The sequence below is a fragment of the Gossypium hirsutum genome, chromosome D11 (assembly GCF_007990345.1).
Source record: "Gossypium hirsutum isolate 1008001.06 chromosome D11, Gossypium_hirsutum_v2.1, whole genome shotgun sequence".
Classification (NCBI taxonomy): Eukaryota; Viridiplantae; Streptophyta; class Magnoliopsida; order Malvales; family Malvaceae; genus Gossypium; species Gossypium hirsutum.
The window spans coordinates 40,423,629-40,443,465 of record NC_053447.1 but is presented as its reverse complement, the minus strand read 5'-3'; the positions used below and the strand labels follow the sequence as shown (position 1 = coordinate 40,443,465).

The following is a 19,837-nucleotide window of genomic DNA, read 5'->3' as shown; positions in this document are numbered from 1 at the left end:
TAGGGATGAGTAGGTGTTTTATACCCCACATGGTGTGTTAGGATGGTCAAAGATGGTGTGTAGAGTATGGGGGTAGGACTTTGCATATCTGTATGTTTCTGATAATCCGATTCTGATATGATCTGATTCTGTTAAGGACTTATGTCCGCTTCTGTTCTAATATACTGAGAAATTTGAGATTATGTATGACTCTGTTTAGGTACACACTGAGTTTATGACAACTCACATTTTTTGTCGGTTTTGTTCAGGTAATCCTCAGACATAGGCGGGTCGGTGCGGCGGAGTCTCAACGGTGACCATGAGTTCGCGAACTGGTTTAATTAACGGTTTTATTTAAATCCAAGATTATTCTAAGAATTTTGTAATTTATGGACTCTCTATACTGTTTGTTTATATTTTGGGTTTTGGATGCATTTTGACTTTTAAACTGCAACGTTTGGCAAACAACAGTTTTATGCAAACAAATGTTTTTGAAAACACAAGCTCGATTTTCAACTATAACGACTTACAAACTTCAGCTGCAAATTTACATTTTACTTAAAAAGGCAATAATTTACGGTTTCATTAACAAGAATAATAATAAGTTTTTTCTGAAAATGTGAACTCTTTTAGAATAATTAATACGAGAAGTTTTAACACAAAAGTTTTGTTTCAAAACCCTTCTTCATAACATTCTCAGATTTAGCCATAACGTCTAGACCGAGTTGGGGTGTTACACTGCAAGTCTGTCTAACATTTGATATAAGAATGGAAATAGAAAATGGTATTTCTGAGTTGCTTTCTTTAACTTTCTTTAATCCACACAGATCCTCCAACTCATAATTGTCTTAGTCAAAATTAGCTCATTGTTCTCATTCTCCACAATTGTAATGCCTCTTTTCTTTAGCACACATTGGACTGGCTTACCCATGAGTTATCAGAGATGAGGTAAAAAAATCCTGCATCTAACCACTTGATATTTTTTTTCTTAACCACCTCTTTCATAATCGGGTTTAGCCTTCTCTGTCCATCAATCATTTCTTTTTTGCCATCTTCTAATATGATTTTATGTATGCACAGAGATGGGTTAATACCTCCGATTACCCTTTTGAATTTCTTTAAAACCTTAATCAACTTTTGGTCTTGCCTCTTGATTAATTCAGTTGAAATTATCACAAGTAAAGTCGAAGAGTCACACAAATAAACATATTTCAAATGGGAAGGAAGTACCTTTAACTCCAGCATAAGTGGTTCTTCAATCGAAGCCTTCGGTTGTGTATACTAACGAAGTGCTAACTCCAATGATTCAAAATGAGATTGCGATGTAAATCCATTCAATTTTGCTTCTAATGCAACTAGATTTTCATCATCTTGATCACTTAGTAGGTTAGGTGCTAGAATTTGCTCCAACGGGTCATTTGTAGAAACTAGGGATTCTCTCTTAGTCATAGTAGAACATTCTTCACCTGCATTAGGAAATCTCATAGCTTGAAAGACATTAAAGGTTACATGATCATCTTGGGCTCGCATGGTGAGTTCTTCTTTTTGGACATTGATTAATATTTTACCAATTGCTAATAAAGGCCTCCCTAAGATGATAGAGACTTCTTTATCTTCTTCAAAATCCAAAATAAGAAAGTTATCAGGAAATATAAACTTATCTACACATACCAAAACATCTTCAATCTTCCCTTCAAGATGTGCTATCGATTTGTCTATTAATTGAAGTGTAGTTGTCGTTGGTCTAACTTCACCAATACCCAATCGTTTAAATACTGACATGAGTATTAAGTTTATACTTGCTCCCAAATCACATAATGCCATACGATAATAAGAGTCACTAATATTGCATAGTATGGTGAAACGCCCAAGTTCTTTCATCTTCGAGGGCAGGTTGTTTTGTAGAAATGCCCTACATTCATTCATCAAGGCCACTGTCTCAAATTCCCTCAATCTTCTCTTCTTAGAAAGGATATGTTTCATAAACTTAACATAATTTGGCATTTGCTCCAAAGCTTCTACCAACAGAATGTTGATATGTAGTTATTTTAGTACATCAAAGAACTTCTTAAATTATACTTCTTGCTTTTGCTTCTGGAATATTTGAGGATAAGAAGGTAGTGGAATTTTAACCTTAACCGAATAGATTTTCTAAGGTCATGATGTTTTTGCATTTGCCGTAGGTGTTGAACCTTCAAGACTACTTTACTGTGATTGTGCTTCGATAGGGGTCATAGTAGCACACTTTTGCATTGTGGGAATTTTAACATTTGGTTTACCTTCTTCCCAATTTTGAGCAACAATAGGCTCATCTTCAACTTCAACAACCTTAGGTTCCAACGCTTTCCACTCTTCAAGGTGATAAATTTACACTGTTATTTTCCTTAACTTTTCAAATTTTTAGGGTCACTTGGCAAAGCACCCTAAGACCTGCTTCTTAACTCGTTAGTTAGTTGTCTCATTTGGTTCTCTAAATTCCTTAATGCTACATCATTTTTTACCATATATTCTTTTAATAAATTCTCCAAACTGTTGGAAGATTCAACTAATGGAGGTTTCTAAACTTGTTAAAGAAACCATGCCGGTTGATTCAATCATGAAGGCATGTAGGAGTTACTCAGTCCTAACCCTTGGTTACTCCATGATAAATTTGGATATTTTCACCATGAACGATTGAAATAATTTGATTGTGGACCTAGACCATTCTTATTCTAATTTTTGTTTCCCACATAGTAGATATATTTTGGATTTGATGTGTAACACCCCAAAATAAGGCCTAGGAGTTTTAAGGGTAATTTAGGAATTTTAGCCTTAAAGTGTTTGGAATTTTGCAATATTGTTTTATCGGTAATGTTTTTTACTATGACTTTTAGAAAATTAAATTAATTTCTAAAAATGAGTTTTAAATACATTTAATTTTGAAAAAAGGATTGATTTGTAAAAGAGTCTAAACTTAGAGTTTTTAAGAGGCAATTAGACTAGATTTTAAAATCCAATCTAAAAACCCTTATTTATAGTTTTATTTTCACGTTAGTCTTCTCCTCTTCTCATACTTGTGTCATCCATAGTTCTCCCAACTCTCCCAATCAATTTTGAATTCAAAATCCTAATTCCTTTTGTTTTCTATCATCTCTTAGGTTATAAAACTCTAGAAGTTAAGAAAAACACCTAAAAACACCATAGTTTTCTCTATTGTCAAGATTTTGGGTTTTTCGAGTGTTCACTCAAACTCTTGGATTTTCATCAACTAATGTAACAATTCGATTCCTTATGAGTTTCTAATGTTATTTAGTCTTTAAAACTAAATTTTTAGCCATTAAATCGTATGTTTTGAATAAAAGTTAAAAATTGAATTGTTAATGGTGGGTTTCAAGATTTTGAGTAAAAACGCAGCTTCAAAGTATTTTTCAATTGGTTTTGACATGATTAAGAGGTTTCTAAACTTACTTTGAATTTTCATTAAAGATTTCTTAAGTTTTAATGAATTTTCAGAAAATAGCCATAAAACATGTCAGAAAAGTCGATACAATGAATTGAGTATTTAATTATAGTTTAAAGGTTAAGAATTAGTCGTAGATGAATTATAAGATGAGCAAAATTTGTTTTAGGCAAAAAGATTGAATATAGACCGATATATTTGAGTTTTAAGTTGGCTATGTTAAAGGTTTCAGTTACATGAGAACTTAGTTTAGGCTTATGTTTTTGGATTGTTTGTGCAGAGTTCTTAGTTAATTATTGAACGCATTGTTGTGTAAATTGTTGTGTTGAAGTTCTAGATTCGATAGGACCTTCTATGAGTAAAGATAAAGCCAACGAAAAGCTAGTTTGAGCTTTCGGCTTTTCGACGGAAGTGTAATTGGTGAGTGTTTGGAATAATTTCTTGTGGACATGATTCAATACGTTATTTGGGAATTTAGTAGTAGCCTAAAGACCTACTATAAATTCTGAGTGTAAGCTTTCTCTTACCTATGTTATCTTGTAAACTATGTGCTTATGTGTTTGTGAATATGTGAATTGAGATAAGATGCTATAACATGTGATATGTGGTTATGATAACCATTGTGAAAGTGCAAATGTGTACATTTTATGTATATTTAAATGTTAGTGACAGTGTTTTGTTAAATATGCAACTATGAAGTGATAGTTCATGGATAACCGGTAAGTGATATGTGTTTGATTTCGAAATATTTTGGCCTTGTGATCTTGAAATCATTAGATATAGTTGGCATGCCATAGGGTTGTAAGTACTCACCTATATGTATACTGATTTTTAGCGTTGAGGCCTTGGGACATATTGGAGGGATAAGGGACTGTGAGCTAAGCTTCATTCAACAAGACATGTGAGGGGAAATAAGGAGAGTGTTAGCTTTATGCTTCACTTTTGGGGCATGTTTGACTCTATGAGTTTATGTGGTATGTTAGAGATTCGTGTATCCGACCAGTGATGATAAAGCTCACTTTTATGTTTCATAGCTCAAATGCTAAATTATCTTAAATTATGAATATATATGTACTGTGATATGTGTTTATATGACATGTGACCATTATGTAATTTTCCTATAAAATGATTATATGAGTATTGGGATATATGCTTGAATGTTATGTGATCATATGAGTATTGCGATATGTGCTTGAACATTATGCAATTATATGAGTATTATGATATATGCTTAAATGTTATGTGATTATATGTGTAATGTGATATATGCTCAAAAGTGAATATGTTTACCATGTAAAAGAGCTAGTAATAATGTATGAGTAAATATAATATGACACTAGAGTTGGAACTGTTGAGGTTATGCTATATGGTTGTTTCGTTGACGCTTGATGAATTATTTGCATTGTGGTTATTCTGAGCATTCACTGAGCTTGTTAAGCTCATCCACTCCTTTTAAATCATTGCAGATTAGTTGTGTGTCTGAGCGGCATGGTTCCAAGGGGTGATCTAAGCAAGTCTGTTTCCATTTTACCGTATGTGTTACTGTTATTTGTTTACGTTTTGGGAATAAGGCAATGTGGTAGACTTTTAATTATATTTATCATGATGTTTTGGAAGTTCCATAGCTTAATTGCTCTTAGTATTTTGAGAATTGAATCGTATTATGTCAATTATCGTTTGAACTTATTTTCGATGTTTGAGACTACTATTATGGCCGTTTTGATGTTTATTTGATGATGATATGATAGCATGATGGATTGGTATATGTTGGAATGATATATATGCTCAATTATGTTGTATTCTTTTGGTATAGAGCAGAGGCATCGATATTCGTATTTTAAAATTGATACCTCTATGTTTTGAAAAGTGCAGGGAAGTTAGAGTAGAGATTTGGTATCGATACCCTATCACGAGTATCAATACTCGAGGTAATTTTATCGATACTTTTACAAAGGTATCGATATTTTCTGAGACTTTCATTTTAGACAAGAAATAGAATGTTGATTTGGTATCGATTTTCCAAGCTGTATCAATACCACTTGAGGAAAATATTGATACCCATGTTCTAGTATTGATACCTACGTGATTGTCTTGGAAATTTTTCTATGTGATCCTAATGCTTGTTCAATTAATACTATAAGTTTTTTTTAAATAATGTTTAGCATGTTCTAATGATGATCGATTAATGTTAGACTACAAATTTATAAGATCACTGATAAAGAGGATGATTTCTTAATAATGTGACAATTTACTATGAGTATGACATGAGATGGTGGTGTGGCATCTTTATATTCCGGCTTGGCAACCAGACCGGGTATAGGGTGTTACATGATGGGCAGTTCTCAAACAGATGGCCATCTCCACAATAAACACATTAGATGTTTTCAATTTAGCTTGGCTACTGACATGTCATGTTAGCCTTGAAACCATTAGTAGTAATGTTCTTAAGCATAGAAGTCATAGAAGATAGTTGGGCTGCCAATGAAGTAAGTGCATCGACTTCACGATTAGTCAACCACTGATTATTGTTTCTAGAAATCCTTTCAAGGATTTCATTTGCTTCATTGTACGATTTCGAAAGAAGAACTCCATTGACTGAAGTGTCTACCACCATTCTTGTATGTATATTGATACCATTGTAAAAGGTCTCTAACTAAATACAATGAGGAATGCCATAGTGAGGAGATTTTTGCAATAGCTTATTAAATCGTTCCCATGCATCATAAAGAGATTCTTCGACGAGTTGCTGAAATGTAGTGATTTCATTTCTAAGCTTGGAATTCTTGCTCAGTGGAAAATACTTCATCAAGAATCGTTCAACCAATTCTTGCCATGTAGATACAGAATCAAGTGTCAAGGAATTCAACCATGCTCAAGCTCTATCTCTTCATGAGTATGGGAGTAACTTCAATCTCAAAAAGTCCTCTATTACTCCGGCCAATTTGAATAAGTTGCTTACTTCCATAAATAAGTGGAGATGAAGGTGTGGATCTTCAGCAGGCATCCCACTAAATTGGCTCACAATTTGCAACATTTGAAATATAACTGACTTCAATTTGAACTGAGGTGCCTCAATTTCAAGTCTCACAATACTTGGATTTAATTCATTGAAAAGAGGCACAACATATTAACGGATGGCACGGTCTCTGTCATCAATAACACTGATCGGATTTTGAGCGTTATGAGCAACTCTTTAATCTTATTATGTTAAATATGATTATTACCTTCAAATTTAACCTAAACAGTATTAAAATGAGGTTGGAGAAAGTTCTAATCAAAGTTTTATGCTAACAAGATTTTTGTTGTTTTAAGGAAGTCGTTTGGTTTACGAAATGTAAGACATTTTTTTAATAATAGGATTACCATAATTTAAAATTATTTAACATATTATTGAGCATATTGTATTACTCTATTTGATTCTGGAATGTAAATTTTATTGTTTGGTTGTTATAATATATGATTACCTAATAACATATTTAGTAAATTGTTCTCATAGAATTTACTGTTATTTTTTTATTTTTTATAATAAAAAGTTGAAGCTTATAGTACTTTATTTTTACTAAAAAATGAATCAACAGGTGTTGGATGGGAAAATTTGTTGATTAAAGTTAATACTTGAAAAATTCAAATTACTCCAAAACACACGAGATAAAAGGTAAGTAAGCTCTTCAAGGTAATTGCACATAAAGTACTATTTTAAGGGTGTATTTGAATTTTAAACAACCTTTATGTTGGTGAAATTGGATGCAAACCGTTGAGTACCAAATGCGGTTCGGGTGCAATTTTATTTACTGCTCCTCCAGTGGGTCAGGTTTATTGAAAGTCAAATGTATCCTATTGGCATGTAAAGTTACACTTTACCCTTCTTTTCTTTTCTTTTTATTATATTTTTCATTTTATTAATTTTTTTCATTTATTATTTTTACTTTAAAAAATTCTTGTTATAAAAGTTTTGAAAAGTTAAATTATTTAAATATATGTTTTATTTTATGTGATGCTCCTTCCATCCAAATATACTCATTAAATTAGCTTTTATTAAAAATTTTGGATTAATTATCAATGAGATTTTGATAATATTGACAAAATTTAAGGTTTCTCGGGGGCAAATTTAGGAGATCCTCCTACATTTTGTAAAATTTTCTTTAATTTCTTTTTGAGCTTTTAAAACTTTTATTTTGATATTATAATAATATCTAAAAAAGAATACATTTTTGTTTTGCATCCTAGAGGTTTTTTAATTTTTAATTTTTTATAGGTTTTATAATTTTTTATGATAATTTTAGTAATAGTTTTAATTTAATTTGGTAAACTAATAGAAACGAGTATTTAAATATTAGTTTGGTAAAAATAAAGTTAAATAATTGCAATATCTATGTATAAATAATATCTAAATATTAATTTCGTTAAAATATAAACTTAAATAATTATAAGATTTAATATAAATTGAGTATTTAAATTATTTTATTTTTTCCTAAGTTTTGATTATCAAGATTAACTCGAATTTAAAATACCTTGTTGAAAGTATGGGTTTTGCCTATTTCGATTATGTATATTATATATAAATACCCCTTTAACAACATTTTTGGCTTCATTCCTGAGGCTCCGTTTGATTTTAGGAAACGGAGATCATTTTTGTTTTAATTTCTATTTTCGTTTTTATTTTCGTTTTCTTGAAAAATAAAAAATGTTGAATAAAGCATGTTAGGTTGAAATTCTTAAAAATGTTTCTTGAAAAATAAAAAAAATGAAATTATGTAAAAATTAGAAAAATAAAGTTGTTTTTATTATTTTCATTAAAAATGCTTTGTAAAGTGAAAACGATGAAAATAGAGTGTTTTTATTTTAAATGAATCAACTCTAGTTCAAACTCATATAAACAAAAAAATATCTTTTTTTTTAACAAATTTTCAAATATTAAATATGATACCTTGATACAAATCCATATAACTATTATAGAAAAATAGTTACCAACCATATTTTCATTATTAAAAATAAATTTTTATTTTTATTTATCAAGCATGTGTTTTAATTTTTTAAAAAATAAAAAATGGAAGTTGTTCAATAGAAATAGAAAGTGAAAATAAAAAGTATTCTAAAAAACAAAATGGAACTTAAAATCTGGAATTTTGATTGCTCTCATATTATTTATTATGTGCAAGTTGTATCTAAAACTATTATTATTGAATTTCCATACATGAATCCTCTCAAGAATATTTTAATTTGATTCTATTATTATTATTAGTGAAATTCTTTAGATTCTAATTATACTTGCTAGCCTCTAAAAAATTTTTGAATAAATTGAATCAAACTAATTTGAGTTAATTATTTGTGCTCTAATTAATTAATCTTATTTATTTATATAGACCATGTTTTTCATTTAACAATGAGTGATCACCCTGCGATTTGATTGACATTTAATTTATTTTCTCTGTATCCTTTCACCGCTTGATATCTCAGATCAATATTGAGCATAATTTAGTATCTATTCAAACCTTGTTAATTAACGGTATTAAGTCTTATTCTTAAATTTACGATGATTTTGGATGAGCGATGTATTTATCTGTAATTAGTATAAACAGTGGTAGCGGTGAAATTAAATATTATAGTGATATTGTAACGCAAAGGCGAAGCCAGAACAAAGTTTTTGGAGGGGCCGAATGAAATTTTAAATTTTGATAGCCTATATCTTTATAATTTGTAAATGATTAAATCGAATTTTTATAATTTTAGGGAAGGCCGAAGTGCAATTTTATTTTTATTAATTTAAAATCTTTTAAAAAATTTAAGGGCCTAAATGAAAATTTTACATTTTAAGAGGGGTCGGGGCCCTTGCCAGCCCCACCTAAATCCGCCTTTGCTGTAACGTTAGAAAAAAGTAAAGTAAACCCACTACACCGCACCACACCCAATCGTCCATCCAAACCCACCATTAACCATTAAGAGATCAATAAGCCTTTACAACTATTCTAACCCTCATCACCGATTCATTAAAGATTTCTTGATTTATTTATTTAAGAGTAATAGATATATACTTTAAGGTGACGAATTTATTTTTAGGTATAATGATGTATTTGACCCTTTAACTTTATAAAAAAATTTATTTTAATTATTTCTTATTTTTTAACTCAATTTGTATTGTTTGTCAAATCAACCCAAAATGAATAGAAAAGTTGATGACTACTAACTTTGTTGATATGGCATCCACGTGACTGTCAACGAGTATGTCACATTAACAATTAATTATTTTAAAAAAATTAAAATATTAAAAAACATATTTTTTATTTTTAAAATAATTTTAATAAGTTTTAATTTTTTTAAATAATTTTTATAATTTTTTAAATTTTAAATAATAAATTAATTGCTTATGTGGCATCTACATGACAATCTACTTGTATGATATGCCAGCAAAGTTATATTAACTTTTTTTTATCTATTTTAGAATGATTTGATAAACAAAATTAATTTAAAAGTTAGAAGAGAAAAAAAAATCAAAAGATAAAATAGCTTTTTTGTAAAATTGAAAGAATAAACAAGTTGGTAGAGTTTACTTTTACATATAAAATTCAAGTTATACCTAAAAGAGCATAAATGGGCATTGAAGGCTAGGATCATAAGCTAAAATCAAAATCTAAAATTACGAAAATATTATTATAAACACGATAATAACATGATTTAATAACATTAAAAAAATCTACAATATAAACTAAAATTGATTCAATCAATTAATTTATTAAAAAAAACACCAGAAATAGGTATTGAATGGAAAGCTAGAAATAGCAAGGGAATTGAAAATAAATGGAAGTGAGGTAATGGGCACCTTTATACATAGACAAAATGAAATGATGGAGTTTGCCACCCACCCTTTCTCCCCCGAATTTAGGGACCATACCATAATCTAATGAACACCATTACTCCTGCCATATATTACATTATTTTAACTTCATTTTTAAATCCTTTCAGAAGACCCCCCAAAAGGGTCACTGCAAAATTATGCTTCATATTATTCATATTTTACGTATCACCGTGACATCACGACTACGTTACCCCCACGTCAGCTTCTATAGGAGTTAACAAAGAGTAATTAATAAAATTTGTTAACAAAATAACATAAAAAAGAGATAATTTTGGCTTTCCATCTTACTTTCTGATTTTTATTTTTATTTTTATAGTTTTCGACTAGATTGATCGGATATTTAAAACAAAAAATTGTGAAAATAAGTAAAACAAAAAACAAAATCAGAAAAAATTAAAAATTTATAAACACAAATAGATAACAATAATTCCATAACCATCAATCTTAAATTTCAAAATTCAATTAAAAAGTTAAAACAGTAACAAAGTGGACTATATTAACTCTACAACTTGGAATGTTTTAAAACATTATCCAAAGTTCAATACTCGTCAAAACATAAAAACCGATTCTGGACCTGATTTTTGAGTTAAAAATCAAAAATCAAAAATCGATTTAATCGATTCTCAATTTACAATTTAACTATAATTTAAAGTGATTATCTTTATAATCAGTTTAACTTCTTTATTTCGACTAATTTAATCATATTTAAATAATATTTTTTCCAGAAAGAGAAAAAGGGTTTGAAGTAATATTTTATAGTTACAACACTAGATTGGCCTCTATGGGAGAGCATATAATGCATGTAAGAAGGAAATAGCAAGTTGTTTCATAATATTCAATACTCGATGGGAATTTTTATCCCCTAAAGAACAAAAAAATTAACCGGCACTTTAATTACTGTTTTCTTTTGCATGATATATATATCATTATAGTCTCCTTTTGCTCATGAAGATTTTAATCAAAGACTACAACCTTAATCTATATCATGTCTATGATATTTAACCATCATATGCCTACTACACTCATTATTTTCCAATAAATGCAAGTTGATATGATTTTTTACCACAAAATTACCCATAGAAAGTACCACGTTAACAAAGTTGTCGAATTATAGAGAGATAATTAATCCCAATAGTTCGGTGGTTAATTGTTTTGCAGCAATGGTCCACAAAGAATGTCTATTTTTTTTCTTAGGAAATTAAGGATTCGGAAAATTAAAGTCATCAATTACCAATAACAAAGGATAGTTATTAGAATCCAATTAATCGGTAATGACTCAGGATATAATTAAAATATTATTTACGAAAATATGTTTTAATTTAGTATTCTTCTAAATTCAAGAACGATAATGTATTAATGGTGTATTTTTTTATAATTATTATTATGCTTTTTTTTAAGGAAAATCAATTTTTTTATGAATGGAATCATACAATCTTAGTAAAGAAAGAATAATAAACATTTTTCGCTGACGGTGAAAAACAAGTTTCATCAATACGAAAAAAGCTTCAGTATCAGAGAAAATAGATTATTTTGTCACAAGTCATACACAACAAATCTCTGTGATTGTAAGTACCTATCACAATAATGGCTACCAACCTCAGAGGATTCAAAGTGGTAGGCAGAATCAACAAAAGAAGTAAGCATCACCAAATTGGTTACGAATGTGACAAAGTTATCCCTAAAACACTTGCAAAAGTAAAAAAAGTACTTACTTAAGTAAAATTAAAACTTGTATAGAACAAGACAAAAAACTTTCAATCTTTTCATAAAAAAATGGAAGATTTATTAAACAATGAGGAACAACGCAAAACATATAAAACAAAAAATAACACGGGCTTAGATCAACTTGTGAAATTATTTATTATATTAAAATACTTTCAAACTAAAAACATATAAATGAGCCGATGAAGAGCCACTGCTCATTGCTAGTAGACATTTAGTAACTTTAAACATTAACATTTGTCCATCACAATCTATGAAGACAGAATAAATCTATAAATTGAAAAGACAAAATGAAAAAAATAGGTGGAAGGAAGGAGATGATAAGCGATAACCAAACCAAAATCCAAGATCTTCACTAAACGAAACAAAAGAGAAACACAAACGGGGCTGAAGAGAAAAAAAAAGAAGTTAAAAAAGAGTTTTAATAATAATTATTATTATGTTATATTGAAGGGATAATGATAACAATATAAAAGGGGTGGTTTTGGAATTTGAGAAATGGTGGGTAAGCTGGGGTTAGATTTTGTGTTATGAGGAAAAGTGAAATAGCAAAAGGAAAAAGGGTGAGATGAAGAAAAAGGTGAGAAGCTTTATTTATTTATTTATTTTCCGCTAAAAGTCAAAGAGGGCCTATTTCATCAATCATAATGATATCTTCACCGCTGATTGCAGAGAGGATAGATTTGCACCCAAGATTCATCATCATTGCCTTTGATATTTTTTTTTTGTTTGTTTGTACTGCTAAAGGAAACCCTAGAATAATTCCATTATAAATTATACACACAAAAGAAAACCGTAGAAAATGACATGAATTTTTATATTCCGATGAAGGATAGTATAAATTTTTTAATTCTTAATTATATCTATCTTAGCTAAGCTATTATTGTGTACTCATGTTTTTTTTGGTTTGTTAACTTTGAAGGCTAGTTGTAGCTAACCAACATTGATGACAATGGATTTTCCATGCAATTTATAAGCACAGGAAAGCAGCTGCAAATTTAACCTAATTGTCGTCTATTGTTGACCTCCTTAAAACAGGAAATTTCCACTAACAAATGAGACATAAAATTTGCATGCTTTTGAGGTCAAAAAGTAACATGTGTTGCACTACTTAACTCTTAAATCCAACCCACTTAGCATTTCAATTTAAAGTCTAAACTCCAAGTTGTTTCATATAAACAACAAAGTTTAACGATTTAACCCTTTAATTTCACTCCTTTTCATTTAAAAAAAAACACATTCCACTTAAGATTGGAGATAAAACAAAAACAAAAACAAAATATTATAATCCTGGGTGAAAATCAAAATTATGCAATAAATATATTTATAAAAAATTTAAAAAATAACAAATGATATTTTGGTTGAATAGTGGTATACAAATGTTGAAAACCATAGAAGCCACTGGTTCAATTGTGTATATTTATTTCTATATAAAAGATAAAAATACCTTCAAAATAATATAATTTACCTACACTTTGTTTACAATTGAGGTTGAAAAGTACTTTTCAACCCAGACCTTGATTTCAAATAAAAAAAATTGATAAATAAGAGTTTTTCAAACCAAACCTTGATTTTAAATTGGGATTTTAATCCAAGCCAAAAATTAAATTTTTTAGCTTTCGACTTTTGAAAAAGTGTTTTTTAAATGAAGTTACCCTTTTTATCCTCCATTAAATCTTCTACTTTACAATATCATATCTAAAATTATCAATTTATTTTTTAAAAACACTTCTTAACCACAACGGTAAATTTTATCAAAAAATTTAAAAACTCTTTTTTATATTACTTTTAGAATGCACTTTTCAATCACAAAAGTAAATTAACTCTCAATAAAGTAAAGATATTTTCTGCGTTATTCAATTGAATTGATGCTTAGTTAAAAATTTTAATATTAACAGAGAAGTAGAGATTCTTTTAATTAACTTTTATATTTTTTTCAACATCTACATTAACTTATTTAATTATTCCTGATTTTTTTATATGAAAAATCAATATTCTTTAAAGGAACACCTTCCTTTCTCATTGCAGTAAATTTAGAAGATCCTTTTAGTTTTTATAATACATAAAACGAAAAAAAATTAAGAAAATAAAAATGAGAGGGAGAGAAAGTAAAGCCAAACCAGAGATGTGGTTGGTCACATTAAAGGTATTTATTTACTTACTAGTTACTAGTTTCATTTCTTACGAATTAGAGAAAAAAAAAAAAACCTCTTTGTATATATAAATATAATTCTGATTTGTGGATCTATCCTAGAAGTTTGAGAGAGACCCTTCCTCCGGTTCTTTTAATCTAGACAGCTTCTATTTGTAGTCGATCATTTAAAATCCCTACTTCTACCCAAATTTATTCTCCTATAAAACGATTCAAAACCTAAAGTAATTCCTTTCTCATCATCATCTTCAACAAATCCTCCCAAGCCATGCAAAACCAGGGCTTGCTTGAGGAACAACAAGAGATGCCTACTCCCATGGGTTTCTTTTCTACTTTTCCTCCCAACAACAACATCACTTCATGTCCTCCATTGGGTTGCCATCCTCTCAAAGCCTTCAATATAGCAGCACCTGATCATCATCATGCACTTCCTACTGAAACCCTACTCTCATCTCTCTCCTCTCCAAAGCATAGAGAACACCTTGCTTCTGATTTTGGAGGACCCCGTCTCCTTTCCTTGCAGAGATCTAGTGCAAATTTCTGGTAAATATATTACTTGTCTTTTACTCAATATTATTGGTTTTATTCATTACTATGTGTTTTGTTCTCCTTTGCATGTAAAATGAAATAGTAACATATGGGTTATGTTTGATATGGTATTAGGGCATGGGGAGAGTTAAACGAGTGTTTGGGAAGCAAGAAAAATGGTGTAGATGATCATCTAGGGGTTTCAGCAATGAAAATGAAAAGGATAAAAGCAAGACGAAAGGTAAGGGAACCTAGGTTTTGCTTCAAGACCATGAGCGAGGTGGATGTGTTGGATGATGGATACAAGTGGAGAAAGTACGGGCAGAAAGTAGTAAAGAACACCCAGCATCCCAGGTATATTAATCACACTTTAAAAAATATAATGATTTAAAATAATTTTCTATTTTTGTTTTTATGCTTTTTAACAAATATAAATCTTCATCAAAAGTTAATAATATTCACATCAAGTTTTTAGCCTTAGTTGTACTCCATACACATGCTATGTTTCCTTCCTCTTTTTTCCTGTCTTGTAATTATACTTGTGATCATGATTTTTAGGCTTTACAGGCCTGAATATTGCATGAGATCTGAAAGGGTAATTGTGGGGGATTTTAATCATGACGATTACTATAGATAAATTTTAAACACTAAAAGTACAAATTATTACCTTCGAAAGATACAAAATCACAATGTGGAGATTAAAAAAACAAAGGGGGAAAGAAAGCATACAACAATTGATCAATTATAATGCACCATAAAAAGGAAGTTTCAAGATCTTAAACTATGCCAAAAAGTTAGGTATATATAGCAAATTGGCAATGCCACAATATATTATGCCTTCATACATGTAATAAAGCCTCACTATTTCATGTCATGAATCAAGAGAAAATTAAGCAGCCACCATAAGGATGATAAAAGTTAAACATAATAATTAAAAATATTTTTTAATGAAGAAGATTAATTGCCTCCAAAGAACTACTATGCTTAACTCTTTTAACATGCATGATAATCAAAATATTGTGTAGAGGGCCAGTAGTTTTGTTACTTAAATAATCTAGTTTTTATGAAACTATAACGTCTTTTCCAGTTAGAATAATTTTCTGTTTGGCAGAAAAGATATTACTTTGTTGAGGTATATATATATATATAGTTTTACGCTAAGTTCCTAGTTTCTAGACTAAATTTTTATTGACACAAAAATGGAATATAAAAAAGATAAAAAGGGAAAACTACATCATGTCACTAAATTATGGGTTAGTTTTCGTTTTAGTCACTTAACTAAAAAAATTACAATTTGATCACTGAACTATTTAAAAGTTTTCATTTAAATCATTAGATTGTTAAAATTGATGCTATATGGTTTTCTTTGTTTACACTATCTGCACCAATCGAAAGTTTTTTTCCCCGTTCTCTTCTACATTTCAGTTTTTCTTTTATGAAATAATTTTGCCACTCACAAATTTGCGAACTATCTGTCAGAGCGACTTGGATCTAAGGTATGTTCTATTCATTGATGGATATTAATTCACTATACCAATCATCCAATCATTATTTGGAGCGCGTTAGTGAAACTTTGTTTTTTAAATTAACAACCCAATAACTTAATTAAAAACTTTTAAATAGTTTAGTGATCAAATTATAATTTTTTTAGTTAAGTGAAAAAAACCGATATACTCAAAAGATTAACTTGTAGCATGAAATCTAAGCATTTTTAGCTGGTGCTAAGCTAAACAGTGAATTTTACTTATTTGTTGTCGACAAAGTTGAGAAAATTTCTAAGGCAATGATTTAACTCTGAATGACTAAGACATCATATTAATAATTTTTGGGGCGTGTTGAGTATCATTTGTTTATTGAAGAGGGAAGTATGTGCTGAGTCAAAAAAGCATGCTTAATTTCCTCTATTCTCATTGTCTTGGATCAGTGTTTTTTTCTTTCTTTCTTTTTTTCAACTGTTTATAATCATCAATTTTGATTTTACCAAAAAAAGAAAAAAAAACTTTAAAAAATTCTTTGATAATTGATAAAAACATCCTCAAGGAAACATATGTTTAATTACTTTGGTTATGGTTAAAATGTAATACTAAGATTTCTGCATTTTTTAAAAAAAAAATTTTTATACAGAATGGTTTTCATTGGTAATTGGTGAGTTTTAGTAAGTTATGTTGTGATTAGACCCTTGTTACAAAAGTTTGAATCTTTTAACTTTCATCTGTTTTAGCCTATGAAGCATAGACTCGGAGTGTTCAAAAGCCGGAGATGTATCCAATACAGATGATTTTGTTATAGCAAAATGTGTCGGGCATGCAATAACATATAAAAAAAATGAATTTAGGCATACCAAATTTTGAGTTAAAGCTAGACATGCATTTTCTTTTTTCCTTCCAAAATATTGAGCCAAGAACAAGTAGTTTAGTTATAATGAATTTTTTTTGAAGCTATTGTATTTCTTTTTGGTATTTTAAAGTTCTTAAATTTTAAAAACTATTTGCACGCTAATATTTAATTGATAAGTATTAGTTTTATATTCTTACGTGGTATTATAAAGAATATTTTTTGAAGTAAACTAGGGTAGAAGTCACTTAATTATAATTTTTTATCACTCAAAAAGTTACAAAATAGTCACTTAATTATTTAATTTTGTCTTTCTTTTCTGATCACCAGTTGACTAACGTAAAATGAAAACACTCTAAAATCTAATATAGTTTAGTGACCAGAATAATATAAATTTGAATAATTAAATGATTATATTGTAAATTTTCATAATTGAATGATAAAATAATTATGATTGAATGACTACTAATATAATCTAGTTTTTTTTCATAATCTTATCATAGCATGTTACATAGAAATGGAAGCACTCTAAAATTTAATATAGTTACGTGGCTAGAATAATACAAAATTGAATAGTTAAATAATCATATTGTAATTTTTCATAATTTAATGATAAAAAAACTCATGATTAAATAACTCCTAATATAATTTTTTTTTTGCATAATCTTATCATACCTTGCTTTAATTTTTAATTTTTAGAGAATTTTATATTATTATATTATCTCATACCCATATTACATTTTTTTTAGATTATTGCTAGTAACGTAGGCACCTATTAACTTTATTAGGCTCTATTTTCTGTCATCTTTTATTATAGAAAAGAATTAACTAGTAAAAAGAAAAAAAAAACCAAATAATTAAAGCAAGGATTGCAAAGGAATCCTAGTTAAAATAACTTTTCCTTCCTAATGATTGGTTTTGAATATACTATTTTGCTTTGGATTATAACCAAAGTTCCGTTGTTAATATTTACAGTACAATAATAATTATAATTTCAACAATTTATTTTTAATTTCTTTAACAAAATAATAATGAGGATGGAGGTAATAGGACCCTGGCCTAATCCTCCAAGTTGGTAGCCCCATTTTATTTGTAATGATGCATCATCATAATTAAGCACTTGATTAATTTTCTTATACACAAAGTGAACTTGTCCACCTTCATGCAGCTTTCATGTTCTCACAGCTACTACTTAATTACTCACATTGTGATTATTGTTTCCTTGATTCCACCTTTTATTTCGCTCTTTCTTTTTGTCCACACCCAATTAAGCTGTTATGAAAATAATGATCTGTCATATTTCCTGACACTTCCAAAATAGATACTTTCTAAGAACCAAGAACAATAGATGCTTTCGCGTGAATAAATCTAACTATATATATATTATATATATTGTGGTTCTAATGGCTTGCATTTAAACAAATCATATTTTACTTATAAATATGAACCATGTAGAGGGTAACTACTAGACTCCTATGTAAAATAGATTTGGGATTAAAGTTGCACTTGTATGCTATGTTTTTGTCAGTCTTTTAACATTAATCTTAATGATTCATATACCCATGTAAATTTAAACTACTTAAGGTCTCTAACATAGGTAAAATCCCCTATCCTTATTTTTTCTTCATTCATTAGTTAGATTTTATTTTGTCTTATTTATTAAAAAAATAAACAGATTAGTCATTCTGCTATACTTACATTAATTTCTACTGTTAAAAATTAGCCCTTATACATAAACATGAGGTACACGTGACAAGCCATGTGTAACTGTCTAGTTATTCCATCATCAACCACTTCGATTTTTAACAGTAGAAATGAATAAATTTTTTAACAGAAATTATCGATTTGCTCCTTAATCAAACATACATAGATTAATTTATTTAAATTTTGAGTAAAATACAATCTGACTCTTAATATAGGAATGACTCCTATATAAGAGTTTCCATGGTAGATTCACCAACATTCTGTGCATATGGCATCAACAAATCAAATTAGTTTCACATGCAATCTTTGAAGCTCATTAAATAGTAGCATTAAAACACGTTAATTATTAAATTTTAATTTTAGAAATTTGGAACTAGAACTCATATGTATGCATGCAAATGGCAATGCAGGAGCTATTATCGGTGTACGCAAGACAATTGTCGGGTGAAGAAACGAGTGGAGAGATTAGCAGAGGATCCAAGAATGGTAATTACAACGTACGAAGGGCGACACGTACATTCACCCTCGCACGATCTTGACGACTCCCAACCTACTGACTCTCAGCTTAACAACTTCTTCTGGTAGCAACCCACCACTCCTTTAACATCGATCCATCCATATAATTAATCAGCTTCAAAATATTCTTCAATCTGCTTTCATCTCTATCAACTTTTTTCATATAGTTTTGGGGAACATTGAAAATAAGCTTTTCCTCGTCTAAAATCAGGCCTCTGCCCCACCCTCTTGCCCTATATATATATGTAAGCTTTCTGCTACCATCAAATGAACAATAACTTTTTTTTTTTTTAATCTGTAAATTTTGTTGAATACATGATGTTGATGCCTAAGTTCCACTGGTTGTGTTAAGCTTTATTTTTAAGGATGGTTTCGTTATGTTTGTATGAAAATAACGAGTTTTATTTATTTATTCATTTTTGTTTTTAATTGGATGAGATGATTTTGTTGATCACCTACCGAAGCAATGTCGTTTTGGGCAATAGGAGCATCAATTTTTTTTGGCTGGCTAAGCCGTTAGTTTGGGACTAATTTTTAAGGTATTTCGTGACTTGTGCTTAAACTTTTTAAATTGGATTGTTTATCAAATTTTTTTGGATTACTCAAAATA

At 29.1% G+C, this 19,837-nt stretch overlaps 1 protein-coding gene and 1 non-coding gene across 2 annotated transcripts; both read left to right on the top strand.

The window, feature by feature from the left end:
• The first annotated feature begins 6,087 nt into the window (after positions 1–6,087).
• LOC121223863 (small nucleolar RNA R71) lies at positions 6,088–6,194 on the top strand. The gene has a single exon (XR_005921329.1). It is a non-coding gene; the product is annotated as a small nucleolar RNA R71 (small nucleolar RNA).
• Positions 6,195–14,408: 8,214 nt separating this feature from the next.
• On the top strand, positions 14,409–19,449 carry LOC107921309 (probable WRKY transcription factor 13). The gene is given in 3 exon segments (NM_001327188.1): positions 14,409–14,688; positions 14,809–15,027; positions 19,122–19,449. Coding segments are annotated over 3 exon segments (669 nt in total). The 5' UTR covers positions 14,409–14,413; the 3' UTR covers positions 19,297–19,449.
• Positions 19,450–19,837: the final 388 nt, after the last annotated feature.